At 40.1% G+C, this 21405-nt stretch overlaps 1 protein-coding gene across 2 annotated transcripts in view; it reads left to right on the top strand.

The window, feature by feature from the left end:
• Window positions 1-21405, top strand: part of DYM (dymeclin) — a 429499-nt gene that overhangs the window by 264615 nt on the left and 143479 nt on the right. For both annotated transcript variants that reach the window (XM_006837482.1, XM_006837483.1), the window contains one exon: window positions 11912-12014. In XM_006837482.1, the coding sequence (XP_006837545.1) occupies window positions 11912-12014 (103 nt within the window). The remainder of the gene's footprint in view (window positions 1-11911; window positions 12015-21405) is intronic.

Genomic DNA, 21405 nt, shown 5'->3' with positions numbered 1-21405 from the left:
ATTTTATAATCATTTTTCTGAATTCCTTCTCAGACATTTCCAAAGCCTGCCCATGTTCCAGTATGGAGTGTAGGTCTACTTCCAGCTCATTTGCCTCAGTCACTTTATCTCGTTTCTGAACATGTGCTGGTATGGTCATCGGTTTCTGTTTTTTTGGGCATATTCAAAAGTTATCTGTGGCCTTAATACTTAGATAGGTGTGTATTTTGGTATTTTTTATGCTTTCTGATTGCCTCCAGGTTGATGTGATCAGGAGATGGGATTCCCTTTTCACTCTTCTTCCTGAGAAATTTCAACATGCCACTGTTGGTCATTGTGACATAACTCAGGATTTAATTATTGTCCTGTTTCCTTTTTTCGTCTGACTGTCCTGCTGCATAATCCCCGTTCAGGCCTTTTTCCTAGTGATAAACAGTTCAGGACTGGCTGTGGCCAGTTTGCACTGCTGTTTGGTTTTAAGTGGATACCGTCACTTTAGATTTCCAGGAGATCTGTGCACATGTGTCGTAGAATCCTCTGGGGGTGGAGGTGTGGGTGGGATGTCCACTTGCTCAGGCACCCCCTCTTATCACCAGAATGGAGGTGCACAGACAGTGAGAGACCAATCCATACCTTTATCTCCATGGTTCTGTCAGGCCGGTGGCTGCTCTGATCTTTCTCCCACTTGGTCTCAGCCAAGATGGCAGCTCCTGGAGCAACTGAGGGTCTTGAGTTAGAAAGCAATGGATATCTTGCTTCTGCTACAAATTCCGCTAGCTGTAAGCCTTCCAACCTTCTAAATATTCCTTTATATTTGGTTAAGAGTTCTCGCACCATTCCCTGAGCCTTTTTCGTCCAGTATTATGTGTTGTTGCTGACTGAGCTTCTCACTGCACTTCTGTCCGATCTGCCATCTTGTTTGTTTTCTTTCCGTGGCCTTGTTTTGACTGATGATATGGAGCTTTTCCACCATCTTTCCACAGATGTATTCAATTTGATTTCTATGTATTCCATCTGTTGAGGTCCATGTGTATAATCATCTCTTATGCTGTCTAAAGAAGGTATTTGAAATGACCAAATCATGGGTTTTGCAGAATTCTATCATGCATCATTTCCAACATCATTTCTATCACTGAGATCAAATTTTCCAACTGCTGATCCTTCCTCTTTGTTTCCAACCTTTGCATTCCAATCACCAGTAATGATCCATACATCTGGATTGCATGTTTATGAAAATCTATGAAATAAAATAGATTTTCATAAATCCTATTAATGTGATATTCAACCTCCTGGACCAGCTCTGCAGTCATCTAACAATGACTTCTTATTTAGGCAACTTTTAGCACTGAGTTCAGTGTGTTTATATTCTGCTCTCTTGATTTAGTCATCTACTCTTGTGCCAATAACACACTATTTAATGCATTTTAGCATGTTTTATTATCTGGTGGGGCAAGCTCCTAACCTCACCCTTCTACCTCAAATTGTTCTTTGGAATTTTTTCTTGATTCCTCATGCCATTTAAAAGGAAATTACATGTAAGTGTATCTTTAGCCCTGCTAGCAAAGATTGAATCAGCTTCAAAGTGAAGGAGATGGTATTACTGATTTTACTGGGTGATCATTTATTCTTTGTTTTAAACCTATTAAATTCTTTGAATCACAAACTCAAGCTCTTCATGAAAGAGTTTAGATTTAAGGGCTCTTTACAATTCATAAATTATTTCCTTGTTACCACAAAACCCACAACTATGTATTCAACTCTCTCACATGGAAAAACAGGTCTGTTTATGTTTGTCATATTTCCTTGGGTCATGTGTTGTTCTGTGTCTCAGTTACAAATTCATAGCGTCCACTACTTTTATTACTTTTTCCCCTACCTGTTTTTGACTCTTGTTTTGGGTAAGCATATTATGTTTAAGGCTTTTTTATGTTGCCATTGTTGCTAAGTGCCATCGAGTCAATCCCAACACTTAGCGAGCCAGTGTAGGGTTTCCGAGGAGCAGTTGGTGGGTTTGAATTGCCAGCCTTGGGGTTCAAATCAACCTTGTTGTCCAGTTCTTATCCTACAGCACCCTTTTTAAAGCTAACCAAAAAAAAAAAAAAAAAATACATATATAATTCTTGATCTGTATTCTGCACATCTCAAATAACACCAAAAAATATAGGAACTCTAAATTTGGGTCACTTTGCCCTTTTTACCCCAAGTGAAAAAAAAAATACCCAGAAAATAAGGGACTTAAAGAATGAAAACTATCATATGCAAACACAAAGAAGCCCTCTGTGCTGATTATAGTTAACAAGTTACTCATACTCAGAAATATTTATATACATACTAGTGTATCTTGGGGAGCTCAGTGACTCTGCAGGATAAACACTGAACCGTAAACCACAAAACCGATGGTTCAAGCCCACTAGGTGCTCCGCCTGGTGCAAGAATGATGAGGCTTTTCACTCCTACAAAGACTCACAGCCTCGGACACCCTATACAGGGTCGATATGAGTCAGAACCGACTTGGTGTCACACGACAACAACATTGCCACTTCATCCTGAGAAGCAGTAATCTGAATAAGAGAAATTAAATATTGAATTGTATTTCTTCTACAGAAACCCTGTTGCAGAAATGGTTGATTATAATTGAATGCCGTCATCAGACTTATTTTTCAAATACTTTATAACCTTAATACAAAAAAGACTTAAAAGCATCGTTTCTATAAGAAAAAAACATATTCCCAGTTCTAAAATACCCAATTTATTAATGAACCTCTGGAACATACTTATTAGTAATTGAAGACTGGTTGTGACCATTCTGAACTACTAGTAATAAGTTGAAATTTGTACAGAACAGAATGAATTTCCACTGAGCCCTGTGGATGAGGATCAGAAATATGTCTTTAATTATTTTTGTGCAGATCCACTTTTCTGGATGGAAAGGATTAGAGATTGAGCATCTATGAATTCCAGCTAAATCCACTTTGAAGAAATAGGAAAAGGAATGAAAGTAGAGTTTCACAAACTCTCTTCATTTCATTTAGAATGTTAGTGATTTGTCCCTTTTCATCATTTTGGTTGTTGTGCTTCAGGGTGTCCTACCTTCATGAAATATTATAACTATTATACTTAATGAGTTAAATCAGGACGCTACCGTCACCAATTCTCTACCAAACTGGAGCTCTGGATTCCTTCTGCTCTTGCCCCTAGATACTATCTGAAGGAGGCCTTTTGGTTTCTGTAGTCCCTTTCCGCCATGATTACATGTCTTCTGTTCAAAGTGATCGTCAAAATTTCAAACTCTTATGTGTTCTCCTCCCTGAGCTTGGGCTGCTTCAGACATCGAACCTGCATTGGAGGGAGAGTTATGGTGTGTTCAGCTTCCCTTGTCTTCCCAGGCCCCTTGCTGCCCCTGCCCATTCTCTGCTGTTTCTGACTCTCTGCTGGTGGGCTCATGGAGAAAGGGATTTGAGAGAAGAGCACGGTGTTCACCTGCCACTGGTATTCTCTGATTGTCATAACTGTCCAGAACTGACCTTTGTCAGGGAACGCATTTCAAGGTTCCTTGGGAATGCTTTGAGGAGCATTTTGACAGGGATAGTACATCTCAAGCTACTCACTTAAAATTGTACCTTAGCCATTAATAGTGTAGCTCTTCTCTTGGGAACTCACAACTTTTACAGATAACCCCTTTAGACTTCAGGGTAGTTTCCGAAGACCTGGCCCCCATCTGGTCTATGAGAAACAATCATTTTACCTCTCCTGCTGTGGAAAGACAGATGACTCCCAACATTGCCTCTGTTCCCTTTAGTAGTAGACAGGGCATCTCCAGTCAGTTTCTCCTTGTAGGTTTCCAATGATAAGAGTCAGGCACCAGCTCCTTTCTCATCCAGATTCTAAGGGGTATGAGTTCAGTACTCCTAAGGATTAATGCGAAGTCCCCCTGCCTTAAGTTTAAGGTAAATATATAACCCAACAATACCACTCTGAGGTATTCAAGAGAAATGAAACGCATGTTTATATAAAAACTTGCCTGAGCAGCTTTGTTCATCAGTGGTCCCAAACTGGAAACACTGCCATGTCTATCCACTAGTAAGTCAATAAACTGAGGTATGTCTGTACAATGGGAGACTACGCAGCAATCAAAAAGAATAGATTGGTTGGTTGGTTATTTGCCATGGAGTCAGTTCCTACTCATAGCAACCCTGTACAGAGTTTCAAAGGCTATAAATCTTTATGGGAGCAGAAAGCCTCATCTGTCTCCTGAAGAACAGCTGGTAGTTTCGAACTGCTGACCTTAAGGTTCACAGCCCAATTTGTAACCAGTACACTACCAGAGCTCCTTAAAGAATAGATTACAGATACACAAAACAGCATGGATGAATTCGGAAATGTTATGTTGAATGAGAGAAGCCAGACACAAAAGTACATATGGAATGATTCTATGTACATGACACTTAAGAAAAAGCAAAATTCTAGTAACAGAAAGCAGATGGGGGTGGGAGTGACTGGGAGGAGAGACTGACTGTAGAAAGGTCAGTCTGAAATTTGGGGGGTAATGCAGTTTATATCTTGATTCTGGTAGTGAGTTACTTGAGAGTATTTTTCATAGAATTGTATACTGAAAATGGGTGAATCTTACGTGGTGCTGCAGAATAATGCACTGGACCTCAATGTCGATTCGAAGTGCAAGGTCAGTGGTTCAAATCCACCAACCACTCCTCAGAAACCCTAGGCAGGGTTACTATGAGTTGGAACCAATTCAACGGCTCTTAACAACAACAACAACAACATTGTATATGTATATTTTTTGCCTTAATTATATGTATATATATATATATATTAGACATCTAAAAGTAAGGTGGTGGTTGTTGTGTACCATCTAGTCGGTTCCAACTCATAGCAACCTTGTATATGGTTTCCAACAAGTGGCTGGTGGGTTTGAACCACCGACCTTGCAGTTAGCAATGCTTATTCTACAGCACCATACCAGGACTCCAGAAAGTAAAGTAATCTGTAGTGTAAGAGTATAGTGAAGTGCCACGTGAGTACTGTTGTTCAGAGGCAAAGTGAACAGAGGATAGAGAAGCATTCAGAGGTTACGGAATCCATAGCATTTGAATTGTGCCTAGGAGGAGAGGCCTAGAGGAGGAAGAGGGTGATTTCTGCATATGTTGTTGTTGTCGTTAGGTGTCCTCAAGTTGAGAGTGACCCCCCTGTACTACAGAATGAAACACTTCTCGGTTCTGCACCGTCCTCACAATTGTTGCTGTGTTTGAACCCGTTGTTTCCGCCAGTGTGTCAGCCCATCCTGTAGAGGGGCCGCCTATGTTTCACTGAACCTCAACTTTACGAAGCACGATGTCCTTCTCCAAGGACTTATCCCTCCTGATAACATGACTGAAGTATTTGAGCCAAAGTCTCACCACACTCTCTTCTGAGTAACATCCTTTGTTCATTTTTCTGGCAGTGCATAGTATATTCAGTGTTCTTTGCCAATACTTATTTCTGTTTCTGCATATAGAAAGAATCATTGTCCCCAGAGAAGAGAGCATAAAGCTTGGCCCTGTGGAAACTTAGCTTTCCAATCATGGCTCTGCCTTTAATAATTCTTTTTTTTTTCATATGTGAATTGCTCTTTAGGATTTTTTTTTTTTTAATGTTCTCATTATATAGCTCTGACTTTGGATATATTTTCCAACTCTGTATACTTAAGTTTCTTTCTCCAGTGAATCTATTGTTTGCATTCTTTTCTGGAATTGTGGTACTTCTCATTTCCCTGGTAACTAGTACTGTGAGTGTGCTCAAAGGAAGAACTAAGGCAGAGAAAAATTACCTGTAAGTTGCAAGAATTGGCAAGACTCTTGTGGGAAGAGCTGAGAGATTCGCCACACCACCCTCAGGGAATTGCCCTTCTTCCTGAGGATTTTCCCTTTCGAGTATCGCTCTAGGTTTCTTCTCTAGAAGCATTTCTAGAAATGTTTCTAGAGCAGAAACCTAGAGCTCTGCTGTGCTTCTTAAAGGAAGATCTTCACCTGCTTTCTATACTTCCTCACCTCCTACTCATCTCTCAGCCATCGCCTCCACACCACTGAGAATGGGTTTTGATAAGATTACTATTTTTTTTTTTCTTTTGTTGTGCCAAATCCAGTGAAATTAACATTTGACAGTGTTGTGGGGTTTTTTTTTTCCTCCTTATTGTGGTGAAATATATGTCACAGAACATTTTTACATATAAGATTCAGTGATGTGGAATTACATTTACCATGTTGTACAACAATCACTGCCATTGTTTTTATCTGCCTTAGCAATAGTCCCTCAGCCCCCTCCCATCCGCTCCTGATAACCACTAATGAACTTTGGTTGCTATGCATTTGCCTATTCTGCATACTTTATATGAGTGAAATTTTGTGACTGACTTACTACATTCAACATAACATTTTCAAGGTCCACCCATGCTGCAGCGTGTATCAAACTGCAGTGTCTTTATTACTGAGTAACATTCCCAGTGTGTAGGTATACACCACGTCTTGTTTATTCAGTCAGCTTTTTAGGGACACTTGGGTTGTGTCCACCTTTGGGTTTTGTGAATACTTTCCCGACAGACATTGGTATGCAAGTATTTGAACCCCTACTTTCAGTTCTTTTGACAGTCAGTGATCACTGAGTACTTCTACCTAGAAATTGTTCTCTCAGCCAACAGAATACCTTTCTCCTCTAGCTCGTCTCCTACTTCTGACTCCTGCTTTCAGTGCCTTTACTAGCTACCTGCGCTCTACTCACTGTTTTAGTCTTGATATCTCCCAGAATCCGGTCCTTTTACTTCTTTTGTTACATTATATGTTATCCCTGGGACATCCCTTCTACTTTTGTGATTTCAACTGATGTTAATACTCTAACATTTCTCCTGACCTCTCTCCTAAGCACCAGAGCAGCGTTTCTAAACCACCTACCTGGGTATTTTTTAATCACTTTGGCTTGAATATTCCTGAGCCCATGTAGGTTTCATGGCAGAATTGGTAACAGCAAGATTCTGGAGCCAGCCCGCCTCAGTATAACTCTTGACTCCACTACTTAGTAGCTACTGCCATGGGCAAGTTGCGTGACTTCCCTCTGCCTCAATACCATCATCCCTTAGAGAAAAAGGATGGATAGTATCTACCTCTTCAGTATACAGTAAGCACCAGAGATGTTTTAGCTGCTGTTGCTACTGTTATTTTTTTTTCAAAGCACAGCTCTTTATTTTCCTGGGCTCCCACCTACCCTTCAGCTCTTCTTTTGATATCCCTAACATGTTGAGTCTCTGGAGAAGGATGTCATGCTGGATAAGGTGGAGGTCAGAGAAAAAGAGGAAGACCCCCAATGAGATGGATCAGCCAGGTGGCATCATTGATGGCATCAAGTGTGGCAGCAGTAGTGAGGTTGGCCCAGGATTGGACATTGTTTCGTTCTGCTGTGCATGGGGTCACTATGAGTCGGTTCCGACTCGATGGCACCTAACAACAACAACAACAACATGTTGAGTCACATTCAGCTAGCCACTAAGTTTCCCAAATGAGAAACCTCAGAGTCACTGTGTATTGTACACTCTGTATTGTCTGTTCTGCCTTCCAAATAATACATGCTTGCTTTACTTCAAGGCCTCTTGATCTCTCACATAAAAGTTTCCTAAAGGATCTTTCCACTTCTCCTCTTGTTCTTTGGTGGTCTCCTGCTCACCCTTCCCTGTGGAGACAGAGGAAGCTTCCTATAACCTAAATGTAATTGTGCCTTTGCTCAGGTCAGTGGTATGAGGGGCCCTGGGCTTTCATGGCAGGGACTTTACGGCCACCCTGAGATTGGCAAGCCCATAGGAGACGTGAAGACACAGGTGTGAACTAAGAGGAACCAGCCACTGTTCCTTCCCACTTCCTGCCCTACACCCCTATCTTTTTATAGTATTGTGGGCCTGCTGTCATAGAACACCTGTGGCTTTCAGAATGACATCCAAGGTCTAAGCACAACACGTTGTTACTTCCCATTGAGGGCCATCTTCATCTCCCCTGTGGGCACGCACGATTCTTGCCTTGTACGCTATTGGTACTTCTCTGAAGTTTCTCTCTGCCTTGCTGTGCGCTATTTACCGTCCCTGGCTTGCTCTCCCTCTCCTTTTACTTTTCCCAAGAAGCAAACCCCTTATCCTTCCTCTGTTGCCACAGCACTCTCTTCAGACCCATGACGTGTTCTAATTCCAGTATTGTCTCCTACTAGACTTGTGCACCTTAGGAGCACTCAACCACGTCTCATTCATCATTTTGTATGACTGGCATTCCATGAGTTTTTTATTAGCTTTTAATGTATCTTGGCGTTGCGGATTAGTGCACTGGACTGCAAAGTTGGTTTGAACCACAAGGTTGGCAGTTCAAGCTCACCAGCCACTCCTAGGAAACCCTGTACAGGGTCGTTGTGGGTCGGAACCAACTAGACGTCATTTAACAACAAGAAGCAGCTCTTCACACTCTGTTTTCAAATTGTCTTCATTCTGGTCTCATTTCCTGCCACCACCTGTGCACCCTAACCTGGAACCATTCTCAGTAACTTGACTTTCTGGGCATGTTCTAGGTTGGGCTGGCCACACCCCTTCTTTCTGTGTGCATCTTTCATTTGTGAAATGTTATCTGCTGGCAGGGACTCTGTTTTTTCCAGCTCAGTGTGTTCTTGTAATCAGGTTTTAATAAATTATAATTTCAGGCACACACATAGAAAATAAAGAATCACATGTGAATTCCCTATATGCACATGATGTATACATATGAATCTATGCTTTCCTTCCAGATTCTATTTCCTTCCCTCTTTTCTTGGGAAAGAATAGATACCCTACAAGTGATGGTTGTTTTTGGTGTTTTGAGTCATAGCCAAACTGTTTAAATCTTCTGAGAGCAGCTAGTGGGTTTGAACTGCTGACCTTGTGGTTAACAGTCTAGTGCTTATCCTTTACCAGGACTACCAGTAGTGTTTGTCATTTTCATATATATTTTACTACTTCATATGTATCATCTATAAAAGATAAGCAATACATATTTGTATATTAATGATATCATCTTGTTTACATTGTTTTACAAGGGTTTGAGCTTGTGTTTTATTCAGCATTTGAGGTTTAGCCATATTGATGCATGTAGCGTTAAATAATTTCAAATTGCTATATTGTATTCCGGGAGTACAGTGGCTCCATACAATCAGCACTGAACTGTGAAACCACAAGGTCTGTGGTTCGAGCCCACCAGCCACTCTGTGGAAGAAAGATGAGGCTTTCTACTACCCTGGAGACTTAAAGCCCCCGAAACCTGATACTGGGTCGCTATGAGTCAGAACCAACCGTATGGCACTTAACAACAACAAATACTGTATGTCATTGTATGAATAGCTGACAATTTATTAACCTGTTCCAGTCTTGATTCATGTGCTGATTCTTTTTTGTTTATTAAGTCAGTTTATAGATAACATTCTTGTACATGAAGAAAAATCAAGTCTTTCTAATTTTCTAAAGTTTTCTGACAGCTCTGTTCTTACTGAGTGAATACTTGAAGACCAATTTCATTTATTTCAAAAATTAGATTCACCCCTTTGTGCGCAAATCATGTGTCACTGCCATTTACTCTAATGAGGACTAAGCAAGGGCTACTGCTTTGAATGTAAAGTTTTATGCAAATGGTACTTTCCTCTTTGAGCAATTTGCACGTCATGCCTCAGATGAATTTAGGTCATTTTGTCTTGAAAATGCTAAAGGAAAGTCAAAACTAGAAAGCTAAAAAAAAAAAAAAAAAATCTCTGAAGTCTCTAGTTCTAAGATCTGATGAGGAAAAGCTTATTAAATTGTGTAAGAATGAGAACTTGAAGTGTGAATTCTCTGTTTCTCATTCATGATCATCAGAAAACTGAAAGTGACCTCAAATAATTGGTCCTTACAAAAACTTTCTTAAAGATAGCTGGAGAGCAGTATTCCTAGGTTGTTGCGTGGATCAGTTCAACATTTTATGCCCTACAGTAGTAAAAATGTTCATTGTCTATAACGGAAATATCTTGCGTTATTGAAGTTCACTTCCTTATTTGGTCTTCTGCTGACAAGGAGAACAGATTGTTAGTATTCACTTTCAAAATAAACAAACTACCCTTTCTTTTCCAAAGAAAATAATTAAAGATTCGTTTTGCTTGGCTCCTAGGATTTGTTTAATAGTTTTCTTAAGTTAATGATAAGGGTTACCTTAGACCGCCTCCTTTCTTTTCTAACATTGAGAAAGAAAAGTGTTGTGTTATAAGGTCTTAATATTACACATGAATTAATTTAATATTAACTTAAGGAAGATTGTGGTAATGTAAGTATGCATATTATAAACTCAGGCAGTAACTGAAAAATAAAACAAGGAGTTATAGCCCCAAAGCCAAATAGGTAATAGAGTACCTTGAACAAACACACTCCTTTAGGAGGAAAGCTGTTGTAACCCAAAGTAAGGATTCTTCTGTAGATATTCTAACAAACCTAAATGAACACACGTCAAAGAGAGAAAACTTATCTACAAGTAAATTAGCTATATGCCAGAACATTTTCATCTCTACTGATATTCTCCATCTGTTTCCTCATTATGTTCATGTTTTTCTTTAAATTTTTCAACATTTTAAAATAGCTGTTAATTCCAGCATTTCTAGGATCGCTTTCTATTGGCTGATTTCTTTTCCTCTTTATATGAGTCATGTGTTTTTTCAACTTCATCATGTCTAGTAGATTTTACTGTTTGCTTGAAACTGTGGATGCCACATTGTTGAGTGTCTGGATTTTGTTGTCTTCAAGAATTGTTCAGTTTTGTTCTGGCAGATAGCTAACTTACTTGTCGATCAGTTTGAAGACTGTTCACTTAGCTTCATCAGGGTGCAGAGAGAGTAGAGCCCTTCCTGTGAGTAGAATTGCCTTACTCCTGAAACATACTCATTCTGGGAATCCAGTGGAATGTCTATGGTGTCCAATGAGTTTTATCCATCCTGGCTGTTTAGAATTCCAACATCGTTCTGCCTTTTATGACCTCCAAAATCTTTGTTCACTTCACAGTTCCTAGGTTGTTGTTTGTTGCTCTTCCTTGAGGGGTCTTGCTCTACACAGTACAGCTTATTTTTTTAGTCAGATTTCATGAGTTCCTTTCTTGTAAGTCTCAGCTCTGTAAATCCCAGATGCTTCCTCAGCTCCAACCTCACTTATCAGCATCACTCTGTTAAGCACTGTTGGGGTCTCATCTCACTGAGCTCTGTGGTTTGTACCTCTAAGCAGAGACTCTCAGCCATGATGGGGGCAGCTCGTGTGTATTTCCTTTCCTTTCCTTTTTTTTGGAGATCACAGTTCTGCATTTCAGATGTTATATGACATAGGAAAACAGTTGTTTCCTATATATTTTTTCCAGGATTTGAGTTGTTTCCAGCAGAAGGGTTAGTCTGCTACTAGTTAATCCATGATGGCCAGATGCAAGAGTCTTAAAATGCAGATGTTTAAAATTGTTCTTTTTGAGAAATAAGTATGGAAAGCCATAATACAGAATCATAAACTCTGATTATTCTAAAGAAATAATCGAATCCAACACACTTAGTAGAAAATGGGAAAAATGAGATGCAATAAACTCAGGCCTCATGCATTGTAACTGTGAGTTAGTCATACAATCAGTCCACGCTGCAGTTTTTCTAACTCTTAAACCATCCAAAAAAATGTTTTTTCAGAACGCTTTCAATTTAAACATCCTCATCACTTCATTTTTCATTACATAGATAGTATCGTTAATCCTTCTGTTAACACAAGCATGAGCAAAGAATCATGGTTATTTACCAGGTATGTTTTGAATAATTGACATGCTGTGGAACCTAGAACAGTAGACATTTAGTTCTTTTAGCATAACTGAATGTTTTTGTGTGTGTGTTTTCCCCCCAGTTTGTTTTCTTTGCTGTCTAAAAAACACAACAAAGTCTTGGAACAAGCCACCCAGTCACTGAGAGGTCCATTGAGTTCCAGTGATGTCCCTCTACCAGATTATGTAAGTAGTTACCTTACTTTACCGATAAAAGTGTTCTTTTCTTTGTTAAATTTGTGAACAGTAATATGCCCATCTCTCAAAATCAGACTAAACTCTTGGTGCCCCAGAAACCTTTAATACTTAAGGTCCGTGTCTCAAGTTGAGGGAAACATGTTAAATGGGTAGTAGCAACTGGTTCAAGAAAATCAATCCTAAACTATTATCAATAGTTAGTAATTAGTAATCTTATCTTTTTCAAGAAATCCACTCAAACAAGTTACACACACACACACACACACACAAAAGGAAGGAGCAGCTTTGTAGGACGTATGCAAAGATTTCTCAATGAGCTCAAGGAGAGGATGTATACCTGGATTATCACAGAGACCTAGAAAGAACCTGAATTAAAAAAACTGTTGGTTTCCAGAATATGCTGTCTTTCTGGGGCTGTTGAGTTCCTGTTTCTGCTGCTTTTTGCTTTGGCTTTATTTTTCTGCTGCTGCTTTCTGAAAGCCGGGTTTCTGTATTTGCTCATACGTTTACTTGGACCTAAAATAGTAACCCCAGCCCTTCCCCTACCCCGCTTACCATACCCTTTTGTATCTAGTGCCTTTTGCTACATGAGCGGTCTTTAAGTTCTAGTTCTCAGTTCCTGGGAACGAGAATCGAATTGACTGTTCTGTGGTCAGTGAGTCACTCTAGCCTGTAGTCAGCCCTGCTCAGAGGAGTGCAGCAATGGCAGGTCACCTTTGTCCCACTCCCTGTAAAGATGAAGAACTTACTGGCACCTGAGCCAAGAGGGTGATGATGGAGTAAACCCTAAGGAGTATTATACGCTAATAGAAGGATCCCACTACCTGTTACCATTCTTATGTTTTGGAACATGGCCTAGAAGACGATGCTAACACTAGTCTTATCAGAAATCACAGAAGAAGTTCATCAACTTAGTGGACTGACCCGAGGAACTTTGATTAGAGAACTTTAAATTCTGCGTCTAAAGTGGTGATACATACCAGACAGCTGGAGCGTTGTTTTACTTGTTTCCTGTGGTTTGTTTCATTTCTAAATGGTTGGCTGATAGGAGACTGTGGGAACAGCACCCAGTCCGGATATCAGTCGCTGATAAACAAAGATAGCTGTGTGCAGCCACAACCTGGTTGGAGCTATTTTTCTTTTCTTTTATGTAGAGAAAGAGGTGTGTGTGTATGTGTGTTATGTTCAAGGTATGAAGTTTATGATTCCAAAGACCTTCTCTCTTAAAAAACACGTGAAGTATCTTTTATCATTTTCCTGCTAATTAAATAATCTGAACCTTTTAAAATGTGCACAAAGGCTCGCTTAATTCTATACTTGCCCTGATTTGTTATAATAAGAATGCTTTTTTCAGGTGGCTCCTTGGAAACTTCAGTTGAGTGCCAAGGTGGCAGTGGGGAATTATGTTTATTAAGAACTTGAATGTGGTCTGTCTGTTAGTGCTGTGTTGTTTCTGTCTGGCTCCGCGGGAGGAAGATGAGGCTTTCTACTCCCATAAAGATTTACACCCTCGGAAACCCTGTACAGGGTTGCTATGGGTCGGAACCGACTCAACGGCACTTAACAACAACAACAACATCATATGATTTAAGTCATATTTTTGTGCCATTCATTCCACTAACATGTATTGAACTCAGAAAGGCCTGAGATTGTGCTAGCAGCATTCTCTTCTTGTAAGAGATTCATAAAATAAATGTTTAATGGAGAAAATGGGTCAGATAGAATAGTACAACTTGACAATCCTGGAATTGTCAGTAAAAGGACACTTCCCAAGTTTGAATTCACTTCAGAAATGTGAATTCTACCATTGAACTTTACCATTTTCAGAGTTACTGATTGGCTATTTTTTTCTTGCACAAAATTTTCAATAAGTACAAATGAATTTCTTAAGAGCATCTGCTTCCTAGAGATGCTGGAAAAATTCCATTTGGAATCTGCCATTCATGGTCCCTATTTTAGCATCTGTGTATATGCGACTTTGCAAATCACCATGTTTTCCAAGTGGGTTTATGAGCTTGAATTTCACTGCCTCTCCTCGGAGTTAATTGAAGAGGGTGGTTAGCATCGAGTCAGTGAAGAGGGTGGTTAGCATCGAGTCAGTGAAGAGGGTGGTTAGCATCGAGTCAGTACTCCTACTGATAACCATGAATCGTTCTTCCTGCCACAGATCTGAAAAGTGATGAAAGAAACCAGTAGTAACCTTCAAAGTTTGCACTGTACTACATTCTTCTTTCATGATACCTTAGTGTTGTTGATCATTGTCATTGCTCCAAAGAGTGGTTTGCCCATCTGAAACCATGGTGTTATTGTCCTTCTCTTTTAAATTGGTCATTAACTGAGAAAATAAAATACATTCCTTCCTTTTTCTTCCCTAGAAATTTTACTTGTTAAGTGTCTTTGCCAGCAACCACAAAAATTTCTGTTTCCTGGACTAATGCTTTAGACCACTTGTTTATAAAAGATGGAAAAGGGAAAATGAAAGGGTCTTAACGCAGCATTGGGTTCCCAGATGCACACTTTCTCCGGTAGGACTGAATGGACTCTATTAGCAAGGAGTTTGAGTAAGTGCTTCAAAATAAAGATAATGTTTTTCTTCTCACTGTAGTACATAGAGTACTTTCAGTCTATCTAGATGTTTTTAAGTTTGTTAAGAAAATGTTTATCCTCATTATACTGTATAATTCACAAATCAGTTGAGGAACAACATAGAAAGCAAACAGCAAGTTATAAAAACATTAATATTTGTACTTCAGTACCATCGTGTTTCTCTGAATATCTCAGGGGAAACCTGAAACCTTCTTTCAGGTTCTAGATAATGAGGAAACTGCCTCAGCTGCTTAAAGGAAAATAAAACCAAAATTGCACACAAGTCCCATCGAGAGACAGAGGGCCCACCTCGGGGAGCGATAGGTGATTTGTCTGCCGCTACAGGGGCAATAAAGGTGTTTGGGGAAACAAGTTTAGTCAACTTGGCTGTGCTTTGTTGTCTTCAGATCAGGCTTCATATAAAATTTAACACTATACTAAAGGCACAGGAGAATCAACAGAAAAAGGAAATGATGAATATTGTCATCATGTCTTACAATCTTTGTTTCCCTGATTTCCAACAATCGTCTTAGTAACACTTCAGATGAGAAGACGCTGACTTTTGTTCTACATACAACCATAAGGAACCGTATTATATTGGCCTTTACTCATCAAAAAGCTTTTACATTTTTTTTTTTAGGACTTGATCTCGCCATCTAACGCCAGACAGTAAGTGTGAAGACAAACACCAAAAAAGAGAATGGCCCAAAGAGTAAGGAGTCAAAATGAGGAAACTCAGCAGCAGTATAAACTGCAGCTGTGAGTTTATCTTTGATTTGCTAGGCAGGCTTCATGCTTCCAGCCTGTACATACACATGTTCCTGCTGTGGTTCACAGAATCTGCTTTTGGCCTTCATTCTCTCACGAGGGTCCAATGGAATTATCCAGAGGCTATGCGATGAGTGAGGACGTCAGCGTTCTGACAGTACATCGAATGTGTACTGATAGTCTTATCTTTTCCTCCATTTTAATTTTTAATATCAAAAATTAAATGATTAATACATGTAATTCGTATACTTATCAATACGTGTCAGTCATGTAAAGAAAGCTTTTTGAAGGAGTCATTGATTTCTGAGAGTCTAAAAGGGACTTGAAACCAAAGTATGTGAGAATCATTGATTTCTATGATTGCCTTAATCGCCTAGTGCTGCGGTCACAGACATACTACGTCAGGAAACTCTATTGCAAAAGGCCTCTTTAAAGGTTAAAAAGCAAAGATGTCACTTTGAGGACTAAGGTGCACCCAATCCAAGCCATCATATTTTTAGTTGTTTCATATGCACGTGAAAGCTGGACAATGAGTAAGGAAGACCACAGAAGAATTGCTGCATTTGAATAATGGTGAAAGATCTGCCAGAAGGATGAACATACCTGTCTTGGAAGAATTACCACCAGGATGCTCCTTAAAAGCATTGATGACGAGACTTCATCTCATGTACTTTGGATATAAATGTTATGGTGAGGGTCTGGTCCCTGGAGAAGGGCATCATACTGGGTAGAGAGTCAACGATAAAGAGGAAAAGCCTCAACAGGATGGACTGCCACAGAGGGCTCAAGCATATCGGTGACTGTGAGGATGACGCAGGACTAGACAGTGCTTTGTTATTTTGTACATCAGGTTACTGTGAGTTGGAACTGAATCTCCAGCACCTAATAGCAACATCATTTTCTTTTTAAAGCCTCACTACATTAAAAGAAAGGTGCTCTGGTAGCGTAGTGGTTATGAACTGGGCTGTTAACCTCGAGGTCAGCAGTTCGAAACTACCAGCTGTTCCGTGGGAGAAAGATAAGGCTTTCTGCTCCCATAAAGATTTACAGCCTCGGAAACCCTGCGCAGGGTTGCTATGGGTCGGAACTGACTCCACGGCACATAACAACAACTAACATTAAAAGAAGCATTTTCAACATCCATATTTCTGGCACCATTTTGTTGCTAGCACCATATGTATTCTCTAAGATGATAGAGACGTGCTCTGTGGCTCTGCTCAGTTCCTTCTGAGCCCTCACCCAAGTTGCTTTTGACGTCTATAATTCTACCAACAGCCTCTCCAAGTCGATGTAGACTTTGACTTTAGTTGTTGCTGTTATTAGGTCCTCGAGCTACCTAACAACAGCTACAGCAGCAGTATAATTTCTTTTAAGAAAGATCAGCTCAAGACTGTCCCTATGGAGGTGGAGGTTGAAGACAGCCCAAATGTCCTGCTTTCCTAAAGTGCTATGAAGTGCCGTGGCCGTGGAGTCAATGCTGACTCTTAGTGACCCCGGATAGGGTTTCTGAGGAGTGACTGATGGGTTTGAACTACTAACCTTGCAATGAGCAGTCCAGTACTGATCCTATACCAACTACTCCTCTCCTCAGTATTTCCCCCCATGTTCAGTTCGCTGCAACGTCTTACAGAACTCAGAGACCACCGAGGAAACGGGTCACACGGTTGCATAGGCTATTAAGGCTCAACTCAGCTGTTCAGACATCAATCTGAAGGATTCTTTTCACACACACAGAATTGGGCTGTTAACTGACAAGGCTGTGGAGGCTGGCAACTCTGGTCAGGCTGCTGATGCAAGTCCCAAGAGCAGGAGGTCAGACGGCGGCGAGCTTGATTAGACAAGGAAAGGAGTGCACAGTCCACCCCCACCACCAAGATGGCTCACTTTATACTCATTCTAGAGTTTTCAAATTTTTACAATTAAAATAACTCTGTTAACATCCACAGCTGAGTCATGTCATCCTATCAGTATCTTCTCCCACCTTCTCTTTACCCAGACCCATTAGGAAAAGCATCACTTAGTGGGAATTACAAAATCTAAGGCTAGAAAAGACCTATTATTCACTATGCCATAGCAACTCTGCACAACAAAATGAGCTGCCCCATCCTGTGCCCTCGGCAAGATGGTTATATTTGAGCCTCTTGTTGCTGCCACTATGCAACTCAGTCTCTTTAAGGGTCATCATCTTTTCTGATGACCCTCTAGTTCATCAAGCATGATGTCCTTCTCCAGGAACTGGTCTTTCCTGACAAATGTCCAAAGTGTGAGCATAGTCTTGCTATCCCTGCTTCTAAGGGCATTCTGGCTGTACTTAGCTTTCGGGATAGATTTGTGTGTTCTTCAGGCAGTCCATGGTATGTTCAATATTCTTAGCCGACACCATAATTCCCATGCATCAATTCTTCTATGATCTTTCTTCTTGCATGTCCAACTTTCATAGCATGTAAGGTTATTGAAAATATCAGACCTTTGGTCAAGCACACTTCAGTCTTCAAAATGATATCTTTGCTCATTAAAACTTTATAGAGATCGTTTGCAGTAGATCTATCTGATGTAATACATTGTTGGATTTCTTGACTGCTGCATCCATGAGTGCTGATTATAGATCTAAACAAAATGAAGTCTTTGACAACTTCAATCTTTTCTCCATTTATCATGTTATTTATTGGTCCAGTTGTGAGGATTTTCATTAACATTACATTTATTTTCATTTACATACTGAAGGTTATATATAGTCTTTGTTCTTCATCACTAAGTATTTTAAGTCCTCTTCACTTCCCACAAGCAAGGTTGTGTCATCTCCATATGGCAGGTTGTTAATGAGTCTTCCTTCAATCCTGATGCCACGTTCTTCTTCATATAATAATCTAGCTTCTGTCATTATTTGTTCAGCATACAGATTGAATAAGTATTGTGAAAGGATACAACCCTGACACACACCTTTCCTGATTTTAAACCATTCAGTATCCCCTTGTTTTGTTCTAATGACTGCCTCTTGGTCTATGTACAGGTTCCTCACGAGCACACTTTAAGTCTCTGAAATAACCCCTCTTCACAATGTTACCCATAGCTTGTCCTGATCCATAGAGTCAAAAGCCTTTTCATAGTTATTAAAGCACGTATTTTCTGCTTTCGGTCAAGATCCTTATGATGTCAGCAATGATATCCCTCATTCCATGACCTCTTCTGAATCTGGTTTGAATTTCTGGCAGCTCCCTGTTGATGTACTGCTGCAATTGTTTTCAAATGACCTTCAGCGGAATTTTACTTGCATGGGATATTAATGATATTGTTAGATGATTTCCACATTCTGTTGAATCACCTTTCTTTAGAATCAGCACAAATATGAATGTCTTCCAATCAGTTGGCCAGGTAGCTGTATTCCAAAATTACTGACATAGATGAATGAGTGCCTCCAGTGCTACATCAGTTTGTTGAAACCTTGCAATTTGTATTCCATCCGTTTCTGGAATTTTGTTTTTCACCAGTGCCGCTGTGCAGCTTGGACTTCTTCCTTCAATACCATTGGTTCTTGATCATGTGGTACCTTTTGAAATGACTGAACATTGACCAGTACATTTTGGTACAGTGATTCTGTGTATTCCTTTCATCATTTGATGTTTCCTGTTTCATTTAATATGTTGCTCGTGCTGTAGAGTCAGTTCCGACTCACTGTGAGCCTGTATCAGGATGTTTTCCATCCATTTCTGGAACCTTGCTTTTTACCAATGCCTCAGTGCAGATTGGACTTTTCCTTCAGCACATTTGGTTCCTGATCAGATGCTGCCTCTTTTAATGATTAAACATTAACTAGTTCCTTTTGGTAAGGTGACTATGCATATTCCTTCTATCATCTTTTAATGCTTTCTGCATCATTCAATATTTTCCCCATAGAATCCTTTAATATTGAAAATCAAGGATCTCAGTTTTTCTTCAGTTCTTTCAGCTTGAGAAATTCTTAGCACGATCTTTCCTTTGGGTTTTGTGACGTTAGTTCTTTGAACATTTCATTAGGGCCTTACAATGGAGTATTGGTATAATGTCATGAAACAGCATTTGAGACAGGAAAGCTGTAAATCAAGATGTTGAGCTGGAAAGTGATGGAATTAGATGATGAGTTGGGAACCCAACATTTGCTACCAGTAGGAAAGAGATTGAAGGATACAGTTATGAAAAGATACACGCTTTGGAGGTGACTGTAGTCTTTGTAGATTATTCAGGGCTTCCGTCTGGGGAAAAGATCCCTGCTGGAGATGTGCATGTGTGGAGATTGCTAGGGTTGGTGGTTGAAGACAAGAACAAGGGTGGCTGTGGAACATTTTCAAGTAAGTTTAATAGAAAAAATCATGGAAAGAGGTGAAAATAGCTCAAACAGGGGTCAGTTAGGCTGGAAAATTTTGTTGCAAAGGTCAAGCAGGAGAAAGGAGATCATGAAATTGGTCAGCTCTTAATATCTCTATACATCGGTCTGGTTCATTCTATTCTGTGACCCTTGCTAAAATTCCAACCAACTGTGTAACACAGTAGTTGAGAAATCATTTCAGAGCCCCATGGAAGTTACAGCCCAACTGGTTTTCATCTCTCTCACTACTCCTGTTCCGCTTCCTCTTCCAGTTGACGGTCAGTCCACCTTTCTGCCCTGTCCTTGGACGTTCAGGGTTGCGGGATCACTATCTGCACCTCTTTGGTTTGTTCTCCCCTGTCTTTGTGGTAGCGGCTCCAGCTCAGTGTGTCTGCCTGCTCTACCCCCTCACCCCAGAAGTGTCTGTAAATCCAATCTTTGTTGTCTTTGGTGGTTGGAAACATTGTATGTCAACATCTGCTAGTGAACATCTGAGGTTAATAGCATCAGCAAAGTATGCAACATTGTATGCAGTACATACGACTAATGACAAGATGAAATGAAACTAAAGAAGCTCGTAAGTGTGGCTTCTTGTAACTGGAATACATGTAAGTAGTTGACTGCCTATCTCTACCAGTTAACCATTGTGCCACCCAGGGACTCCCCAAAGAAGTGACAACAGGTAGGTCACCAGGGCCACTGGTTTCCTCATTCCCACACAGAACAGGTAGGTGCTCAAGAATGATTTGTTAGCCCCTGTTCAAACTACATACAAAAATTAGTTCAAAATGTGTGTGGACCTAAATGTAAGAGCTAATATTATAAAACTCTTAAGAAGACATTATAGGAGTAAATCTTGTGACTTTGGGTTAGGCAAAGACTTCTTGTTGTTATTAAGTGCCGTCGAGTCGGTTCTGTCTCATGATGACCTATTTTTCAAGGCGTTTTCAAGGAGCAGCCAGTGGGTTTGAACTACTGACTGTACTTCGCAGGCCAGTGCTGATCCTACAGTGCCACACCATGAGTCCATACCAAGACTTCTTAGATGATACCAAAAATATAAACAAACAAACAAACAAACAAAAATAGGCAAATTGGACTCCATCAAAATTAAAAACTTTAAATGTCAAAGGATACCATCAAGAAAGTGAAAAGACAATCTGCAGGATGGAAGAAAGTATCAGCGAATCATAACTGTGGTCTGATAAGAGCTCTAGTACACAGACTATATAAAGAACTCTTAACAACTCAGTGATAGAAAGGCAGATAAGCCAGTTTTTAAATGGGCAAATCATGTATTTTGTAAGCTGGTTTTGCAGTTTGTGAGCTGTGTGGCCTTGGGCAGGTCATTTTGCCTCTTTGGGCCTTGCTTACCTCATCTATAAAATGGGAGTACCAGTAGAACCTAACACCCAGGGTTGTTGTGAGAATTAAATGAATGACTCCCTACAACATTTAAGGAGCCCTGATAGTGTTGTTGTTATGTGCCGTGGAGTCGATTCCAACTCATAGGGACCCAGTACAGGGTTAGTGTAGTGAGTTACAATTAAGTCTGTTATTAACCACAAGGCCAGCAGTTCAAATCTACCAGCCACTCTGTAAATAAAAGTTGAGGCTTTCTGCTTTTCTAAAGATTTATAAACTTGGAAACCCTATACAGGATAGGATTACTATGAGTCAGAA

Source organism: Chrysochloris asiatica, unplaced genomic scaffold (genome assembly GCF_000296735.1).
Source record: "Chrysochloris asiatica unplaced genomic scaffold, ChrAsi1.0 scaffold00021, whole genome shotgun sequence".
NCBI classification, from domain to species: Eukaryota; Metazoa; Chordata; class Mammalia; order Afrosoricida; family Chrysochloridae; genus Chrysochloris; species Chrysochloris asiatica.
The sequence above is the reverse complement of the archived record's forward strand: the minus strand, read 5'-3'. Positions and strand labels throughout refer to the sequence as shown.